Source organism: Aulonocara sp. 'chitande type north' Nkhata Bay, linkage group LG23 (genome assembly GCF_057382095.1).
Source record: "Aulonocara sp. 'chitande type north' Nkhata Bay isolate Kocher_YH1m ecotype deep benthic linkage group LG23, A_spYH_male_GT1.1, whole genome shotgun sequence".
Taxonomy (NCBI): Eukaryota; Metazoa; Chordata; class Actinopteri; order Cichliformes; family Cichlidae; genus Aulonocara; species Aulonocara sp. 'chitande type north' Nkhata Bay.
The window spans coordinates 9,200,471-9,210,013 of record NC_141365.1 but is presented as its reverse complement, the minus strand read 5'-3'; the positions used below and the strand labels follow the sequence as shown (position 1 = coordinate 9,210,013).

The window sequence follows — 9,543 nt, the reverse complement described above, 5'->3', positions numbered from 1 at the left end:
TGAGATGTGGTGACTTTAGAGGCTATTTAAGAAACCACTTTGAGATGATTTGAGGTTCGTGACATGGTGCATTCCTAATGGGAGCAGCCATCAGAAGGTGGGCACACTGTGGTCATAAAGGGATGGACAACAACAGTACTCAGATTGTACTGTAGTTTTTAAACAATGCTGACTGAGTTTGTACTAAAGAACCCAAAGTTTTTGAGATATCCCACACACCATTATACCAACACCGCCCCGAACTGTTGTTGCAAGGCAGGAGAAATCTATTTTTGATGCTGTTTGTTGTTGCAGAAATCCAGACTCATCAGTCCAGGGAATGTTTTTTCAATCATCCATTGTCCAACTTTGGTGATGTAGCCTAAATTTCCTGCACGTGGTGCCACTACTGCTGTAGTGTTTCAAGGAGCACTGTGTTCAGAGATGCTCCTCTGCATACCCTGGTTGTAAAGGGAGTTATGTTCTTTTCCTTTTAGCTCAAAACAGTCTGGCCATTCTCCTCTGATCAACAAGGCATTTCGCTAACTGGATATTTTCTCCTTTTTGGGCCATTGCTCTATAAACCCTAGAGATCGTTTTGGGGGGTAAAATCCCCGTAGAGCAGCAGTTTGCCACGTTCACTTAAATCATCTTTCTTCCTTTCAGATGCTTTTTTTAAACTTCAGGTCATCTTGATCATGTCTACGTGTCTAAAAGGAGTCAGCTTATACAATGTCCCTGATTAGCTCTGTGTGTTAACTATTAGTTGAACAGGTTTAATTAAAGAAGTGGTCAATGAGTGTAGATTTCAAGCTGTTTGGTGTACATAGCATGTCTTTGCTCAGTCTAGTGGATAAATAATATTCTTCATTCTATAAATAACAGAATGAAGTCTTTATTTTGCGGCCTTGTGCTTTGAAATGTATTATAACTGGTGCATGTTTAAGGTGATTGTATTTGCATATTTAAATAAAACATTCCAGAAAATTTGCATTACAGAAGAATTAAATGATTGTAGGTAATCTTGTAAACTAAAAACAATTTTTGTTTTTGCAATTTTACATTGGATACCTTTTAACGCCATTTCTTTCTTTTTTTTCAGGGAAAGATCTAAGTTTTACTCCCATCTGTATGTGGAAGGTTTTTACCGCATCCTTCATTCAAAAAACTTTGAGTATGTGATTCATGGTGCATTCTATTCCTAGAAGCATGTTGAAAATCTTATCTTATCTGTTGACAAAATTTTCTCAAGTAAAAAAAATGAGCTACTCAAAATCAGATCTGTAAAAACATTTCACACTGATATGCAAACTTTAAACTGGCTTCATCCAGTGTACAAATTTCAAAAGGCAAATTAGAAGATATTTAGATAGCTGATACATTTGATAGTTAAAGATAAGGCTCATCATGTATAATAAAACGGTTGTCTTGATGGTGTTCGGTTTTTTGTTTATTATTAACCTGTAGCATCTGCCTTTAAACATGTCTGCAACTTTTTGGTTTCTATGGAGAAGACTATAGCTGTGGTGCTCTCTTGAAAAATACATAAAGATGGTCAAACTGCTGCTCATCTTTCCAGCACAGCCTGCTGCTCATCTTGGACAATTTGCAGATGTCAGTTTTGACAGCTTTCACAGCTGAAATGTTCTCAAATAAGCTGCACACAGTAGGGTTTATAGATTATGGAGTACCCAGGACACTGTTTGAGGGAAGACAAAAGCTGTCAGATATAATTTTTTAATGTTTAAGGAATAACAAGGCAATTCCATTCACCTGCACAGGTGTCAGAAATCCTACAGATAAGCATCTCAAATACCTAACTAATCCCACAACCAAATAGCACAGTGACAGCATTTTGTGTGTAAAATGGTTCATTTAAAATGTGTAAAGTTCTAGTTCAATTGAATTTACAGAACAGTGCATTAAGGGTGTACTCGTGTCTGAACCCTTTCTGTGGGTAGAAAGTGAGAAACAGAACAAGAGTAGGAAGGTTAGAGTTCTTGTTTTGCGGTTGCTTGCTAATAAAGCTTATGACAGCTTGCAATAGAGTGTAGCAGAATGTGACAGGTCATTAAAGCAGTGTTAAATTATTGCAAAATGCTGTGGCACTTGATGGTGGAGGTGGTGTGTGTGTGTGTGTGTGTGTGTGGGGGGGGGGGGGGTCACCTCTGCTAGGCACACACCATTAGGCTCACTCTTTCTTGCTCGCACACAAAAGCAGAGGCATAAACACACGTATTAGTCATTTGGGATGTGTTTATTTGTAACAGTAATACATGGTGGAATACGTAAATCAAGATAGAACCAAAAAAATCATCTAAAAACCCACTGTAGAATGTCATATTCATAAAGATAAAAATAATGTGTCAATTTACATTAAGAAACTGTTAGCTGAGGTAAAGTTAAAATAGGTCTAGAAATGTTATGTACTCAAACAGCAACGTTTCCCTTTTTATTCAACGTCTTTGCTCATCATCTAGTTCTCAAAGTTTTAAAGTTAATCAGCTTCATAGTCCAAAAGAGTTCTCGAATGATATGGGGACTCTGGCCATAAAATAGGGAGTCATTGGCATCACAGTTGATGTAGTTGTAGCAGAGGATGCTGCAGTCCACACTCAGACAGCAGCAGTTTGGCACCTGACCAACAGACAGACAGATGGGCAGAGCATCGCTGTTATCTTTGAGACTAGTCTGGGAGAATGTGATGGAGGAGAGAAGCAGTCTGGGCTACAGTGAGTGAGTGAGACCCTGACTGTTGCCTGCAACATAAAAATGATAGTCTTGTGATACAAAAGCTCAGGACCGCGATATAGTGTTTTTGGGTGGGAACTCAAGAAGACACAGCAGGGCACGGTGCAGGCTTTAGGGCTGGAACCAGAGTAATTAATGGTTCACAACATCTATGCACAAAAGAGGGGGGGTGAGGCGAATGAAACAGACAACAGGAAAAAGAAAACATATGTTGGTATTGCTTGGGTTAACGTCAAGAGTTGCATAACTGAAGCCTTCCTATTTTATGGCACAGAAGTCCAGTGGACAAAATGGTTGTTATCATTATTTACAAAATGAGTTTGGCAAACCAACGATCAGATGCCTTAAAGCCATGTTGACTCTATATCTCCTATAGAGCTGACCCCAGCGGCTTGATTGACTTATAAAATAAAAATTCAAATTTTTCAATTTCTTCTTCTTTTTTAATCAGTATTGTACAAAAGCTATAGAGAATGAACAGTTCAATCACAGAATCTGTTTAACTTGCAGCACTTCCCTCTCAGTGTCTTTTCTTCAGCATGTCTGGTCCTCTGGCCTCTGTATGAGTCTGTCTGCGAGGAGAGACGTTTGGCAAATTACTGTGTGTATGCATGTCAGAGAAGGACTGTGTGTATGTGTTTGCATGTGTGAGAGTATGTAAGCTGATTCCTGTGTGCAAGATGTATGTCGTTGGTGTGTGAGTAGCTCCCAGAGAGTCTGTTTCTGCATAGTGATCCAGCAGACACTCACAAGAATGGGGTTAAACTCCCCGAACCAGCCAAGCAATCAGAAGCAGTGATCCCAGTAACGGGCCATCCCTGATAGGCCCATTAATAGTCTAGCTCCTCCTATGGGATCTCCTCACTACAGATGCAGATTCTGTCCATTAAAACAAAAGGTGATCGTTCTAATCCCGATGAGCGTGCGTGTGTGAGGGAGTGTCAGAGACGGGGAGGCACTGCATGATTCAGTCCCTTCTTGGCAGCACAGTCTCTGGCCAGACACAGGAGGCAGAGGAAAGAGAGCAAAGGAGGAGGAAGGGAACGGGGGGGCAGAGAGGGGAGGAGCAGGTTCTATCTGTAAGGCTGAGTGTGAGTCGCCACAGGGAGAAGGGAGGAGAGGAGAAGACTGCGCAGTGGAGGGAGAACTGGATCCGTCTCAGTGATTGATATCCCTTCCTGCCTGGAGTGAATGACCAAGAGGGCTCTCCCCTCTCAGGAGGAGGAAAGACTGCAGACAGGAGGAGGAGGAGGAGGACTGTGGGAGTGTGGAAGCTCCTCCTGGGAGGTTGTTAGCTGAAGGAGAAGAAGAAGGGCTTGGCCAGGCGGGGATGTGCCAGACATGCACGCACACACGCACTCACACAAACAGAGGTTAAGGGTTCTCCTCCTGTTCTCTCAGTGCTGGTCAGGTCTGTCTTCCTGTGTGTCTCTTTATTTCTTCCCTTTGTTAATCTGGGCATAGAGAGGGTCCTTCCTCTTCTGTCAATGAAAGAAAAAAAAAATTACCACATTTTTACTTTCCTTTGTTTTTTTCAAAGGCTTGCTATATCTGTAATGTCAGTGTCTGGCCTCTGTGTTTCATCTGAGTGTTACATAATAAAAAGGGAGTGCCCGGATTTATGATTCATTCTCTCAACTGACTGAACTGCAAGTATCAGCAACCTGCAAGCCCTGACAAGTTAGCTCTAGTTTTGCAGTGGTTTGCAAGTTCCTATAACTGACATCACCACCAGGTGGCAGTAGCACACTGCATTGAAGGAGACCTTCGGTCACTTTTCCTCTTACCTCTTAGGCCGTTCATAGGTCCATCACTCTCAAAGCCATTTGTGTGCGCGTGCCTGCCTGTGTTGTTATCACAGTGTCCATGTAAATGCATATTTTCTCCCACCTCAAACTCCCTCCAGGACCAGCAAGAATCAGAGGTAGTGCCTTGAAAAACCAGTTATGAGTCATCATGTCTGCATTTCTCTCCAGCTGAGCTGGAAGACAACAGTGGATGATGGAACACCCTGCTGCAGTCACTCACAATGGGGTCGTTATTATTGTACACATAATTATAGCCAGCCACTCAATCTGCCATGTAGACAACTTGATTGGAGGCTACTGACTTTCCTATTATATTCTGGGAGACTTCTCCAGAGCAGAAAACTCATTTAGAGTTTGGGGCTGCCCACAGCTCCCCTATTAGAAGAAGGTTTAGTTGAGCAAACTGCTCGTAGTTAGGTGTGTCTCTGTCACAGTATGACTCAACGTTGGGCTGTTCTGTTTTGGAGGCTCAGCTAGATAAAAAGAAGTCATTAAAATATGTTAAACTGGGTTCTGGAAAACCATTATGTTTTTCTTTTTTTTGAATATGCTGTTTGACATTTTATAGATAAGCAACGAATGATTGAACCTCTCACTTCTACTTGTGCTTAAACTTACATAATGCACAATCTGCAACAGCTTTCATCTAAAAAAAAGAATACTTGGGTTGATGCTGGGAGGGCTGCTTTAGTTAAGGCTTTGGTCTTTGGCATACAAAGCTGTAACTGCAGGGCTGGCCAAGGCCAGACAGTCAGCAGAAAGTAGCTGCCAGCAGCCCCGAGAAAGGTGACAAAGAGGCTGAGACAAGCAGTGACAGCAAGCACACACTGCTCAGCCAATGCACCAGAGCCACAGCCCAGCGGTGTCACCCTGCATCATCTAACAGGCACTGCCATCTGAGGCGGCTTCAGCTCCTTCATCCCCAGCCGAGAGAGCGAGTACAAGTCCTCGGTGGAGGTATGAGTGATTTGCTGGCGTGGCAGCAGCCTCAAGGCCAGAATATCCGGCCTGGCTGGTACATGTGTGGACATTTATGTGCATGCGTGTGGTAGGCCCTCGGCAGGGGGAGCAATGTGAGATTGGTCAGTGAACCGTGGAAGCAGGCCATTTCATGGCTGAGACTCGGGAGCGTTCACTGGACATGATGAAATCACCCCAGAAAAAACACTTACACTCCCACTAGCCTGAACACATGTCTGTCGGAGACACGCAGTGGGAGGGGGAGGACAGGACAGGCGGTCATGGCCAGCAGCAACACACTCACACAAGCACACGCATATTTTTGGCTCCAATATGAGCACAGGTGGTGACAGTATCGATCACAGGTGTGCTTGTCCAGGGAATAGCCGGGACTACTGCACAGGTGTGTGTGTTTGAGAAGATGTCTAAAGCCGATGTGATTGAGCAAGTAAACACCATATGGGAACAGCGTAATTGGACCAGGACCAAAGCAGTCCACCTACTACAGAGGACAGACTAGAAGCTTCTGGCCATAGCTGCTAGATCATAACCAGATTTCCTGCTCAGTATTCTAAAATTCGTTCTCGTACTTAAGTGCCACATCCACCTGCTGCCATGCAGCTTTCATAGCGTCTGAATGAGGAGCAAGGCCAACAGGGGAGGGAAGCTGCTTTGCCCCCCTCCTCCTCTCCCGGAGTGGGGAAGGACTTGAAGGCTCCTTGGGTTTTAATTAATGCCAATTATATCGGGGCAGTCATTAATCTTGGCGCTCCAGTATTAGCTGATGAAAACAAAACCATCACATTTTTTTCTGGTGTGAGTGCCAGCAGCTATCATTAAGGAGCCACAGTCGGGAATTGTGTGGGAGAGGACACCGGGTAGGGAGGCAGGGATCAAAATGGCTCTTTTTCTTGGAGTGTGTGTGTGTGTGTTTGTGTGTCATTGAATAGGCAAACCGCATATTGACATGCTTCTCATAGAACGTTCAAGCTTATGAAAGTTGTGAATTTCACTGTAGAACAAAGTGCAAAAAGTGTGAAAACATGCCCGTCATCAGTGACTGCCTGTCTATATCGCTCAACGGTTAACATTGGTGCCTGGTGCTTAAGTGACATTGCACACTGTATATAATGCATAAAATGTGAGCATACATCCTGATCAAATTAAGCCAAACAACTGAGATCAGCATATTGCACACAAATCCCAAAAGACATCCTGCTCACTGAAGTGCACAGTTTCTGATTGGCTGTCACACGCTATTGAATTTCCAAGTGAGACGTGTGCTATTTAGAGAACTGAGCGTGATTTAGGTGCACATCAGAATGACAGAACACAATGAGAGCACTATGGCCAAAGTGATGTTGCGTGATGAACTTGTCGCACACTGTTTCCAATAAGTCACACATGCACAACACCTTCATCATCAACAGATACTTACAAAACAAAAAATTCCCACACATGATAAAGCATTAAAACCAAACCACACGTGTGCCATCCTTTGAACTTGTGTTAACGAGGCAATGAAAACAGGTAAAACAGTGAAAATGTAACCACTGATGCAAAAAAAACAAAACAGAAAGATGCAACACACTTATGTAAGGGAGGTGCAACAGTAAATGAGAAGAAGAGATACATGCAGAGAGTTGAAGGAGTTAAGAGGGGAAGGAGAGGTATTGATACCTACCTTGCCCTGCTGCTATCTAGCTCCCAGCCTCTGGACTGGCCTGATCTGGGCTGGGCTCTGCTGTCTCGCTGGGGCAGGGCGACCCAGAACCACATGCCTAAAGAGTGGAAGACGGAAAGGAAGGAAGAGGAAAGGGTGGAAAGGAAGGTCCATGGAAGAGTATAAGAAGGAAATAAAGGGAAAACAGACAGAGAAGAATAAATCTGAAGGACAGAACGCTTGATTGATAAACTACAAGAACAGAGCAAACAGGAAGCAAAGAGTAAAGCTGTTAATGCTCTGAAGGAGGAACACAGACACTTAGAGTAGAAAACCACAGCCCATCGCAGCTTTTCCTTTTATAGAAACTTCTTTGCAAATACACACAAACAGTAAACATGCACTCATTTACAGTGGTGTGTTATGAAAACCTTTGTGGAGTTACTTCTATTGATCCACTGCTTTTTTTCCTAAAACACTTCTGCTTTTTGCACCTCAACCCACAAAAGGGTGGGAGGTTGTTTTTCTGCGTTTGCTCCATCTTTCCAGTCCTCTCGCTTTTTTTTTTTTTTTTTGTAACCTTTTCGCCGCACTCACTCAGTGTCGCCACCAATGCACATGTCTTTGGGTTGGTCAAAGCTTCTGTGTCTTATTCAGGGCTGGTGACATTTTCAGCAGTGTGAAAGTCCTCTATTTTTTCAATAATAGCTGGATTGGAGGCATAAAACTAATGTTTCACGCCTGGGGAGTGAAGGACGAGAGGGAGGAGAGAAGCAAGCTTGAAAGAAACAAAAAAAAGAGTAATTGGAAGACAGGAAGAAAATGGCAGGGAAAGAACTAGAAAAGTCTTGCTTCTTAGAAGGTCACAGATTCTACAAGGACTTTGGTCAAAGGCACTCCCTAAGAATCTGACGTTCTATCCTTCTTTCCCCCATTTTCTTTCGTTTTATCTTTCTATTTTCTCTCCATCTTCTCACTCCTCCTTAATTTCACCCATTTTTCTGCCCCAGATTAAGGTGCTACAGGTAAAATAAATATTAATTGCCCCTGGAAGAAGAATTGGGGCACTACGCTTCCTATATCTCACCACAGATGAGTCTGTCCACATAGAAGTAGTGATGTATGGATGCTACCTTGCTGGTATTAATAACAGCTTAATGATGTCTCTGACAATTTCACCAGCTAATTTAACGCTGTGTTGACCATGCACACACTCAACCCAATACTCATGCATGCTACTGCTCATTTTTCCACAGTAACCCACACTGGACGTGCACATTTTCATATGCATTGACACAAACACCAACACACACTCTCACACTAAAGGACACAACAGCGTCGGCCCCCTAATCAGCGAGAGTGATTACCTGGCCCGCCAACACGGCTACAAAGGCTATTTATCAGCAGATCTCAACAAGCTGTGCAGGTTATAGCAGCATAAGAAGTGACTTATTAAAAAGGCGCACACACTTGGCTTACTCCAAAAATTTCTCACACACCAAACCACACCACACTTACAGCATCTTCCTCTCCACTGCGACTGGGACTGCCCTCTGCCTCGCCAAACGAGTCGTCGGTGGGGGGGTCTGTGGCGTCGGTGGGGGGGTCACTGACGTGAGAGGCTGAGGATTTTGAGGGAGAGCTCTGCCTGGGAGCTGGGGTGGGTGCTGCAGAGGAGGACAGAACAATTAAGGCGTAACTACACGCTGGATGGTGATAAGAGAAAAAGCGTGTTACACAGCACAGACAGACACGGAGAGAGCGCTCACGGGAGTTGGTGGATGGTGTTGTGGAGGTGACTGGTGTCAGATTCATCTGAGAAATGTCAAAGTCATCACAGTCATCTGTGTCCTGGGCAGTGCCCACACGGCTGAAGTAAGTGCTGAACGCCTCTGAGGTTCCTGTTAAACTGGGCTGATCAGCCTTCTTCGAAGGCATGGCCGGAGGCTTCGCCAGCTGAAAATCCTAAAGGAAGACAGAGACTGGTCAGCAAGGTTAACATTGAAAGTGTGGACAATCAATTAGTGACCTTTGTTTCAGGTTACTGTACAAATCACTGCCTGTTTTGCAGCCTTTTTATTGATGAAAACACCACCAGATTGGGGAAATATGTTCTCTCATAGATGAGATTTTACAAGTGAAAAATTCTGATATGAATATGTATGTATTTACACTACAGATTAGTTGAATCCGAAAAAATGTGCATTTTTGATGTGTTTGTATGTGGCCTAACTATGTGAACCAAAATGTATTTCCAAAAATGTAATTTTTTGGAAGCCTTTAAAGGGTTAAATGAGGCTAATTTGCTCAACATAGCTAAAATGATCAAATACAACCCAAATATGTATGACTGTCCATTTGTACTTACATGTCCCACTTTTA

At 43.4% G+C, this 9,543-nt stretch overlaps 1 protein-coding gene across 11 annotated transcripts in view; it reads right to left on the bottom strand.

Moving 5' to 3' along the window:
• Window positions 1–2,224: 2,224 nt before the first annotated feature.
• The window catches only part of dab1a (DAB adaptor protein 1a), a 227,898-nt gene continuing 220,579 nt past the window's right edge, over window positions 2,225–9,543 (bottom strand). For 10 of the 11 annotated variants that reach the window (XM_086281773.1, XM_086281771.1, XM_086281778.1 and 7 more), the window contains 4 exons: window positions 8,931–9,126; window positions 8,680–8,828; window positions 7,183–7,279; window positions 2,225–4,211 (listed from right to left, as the gene is read on the bottom strand). In XM_086281773.1, coding sequence (XP_086137899.1) covers window positions 7,199–7,279; window positions 8,680–8,828; window positions 8,931–9,126 — 426 coding nt within the window. In that variant the 3' untranslated portion in view covers window positions 2,225–4,211; window positions 7,183–7,198. The remainder of the gene's footprint in view (window positions 4,212–7,182; window positions 7,280–8,679; window positions 8,829–8,930; window positions 9,127–9,543) is intronic. The other variant, XM_086281777.1, reaches the window with a different exon arrangement.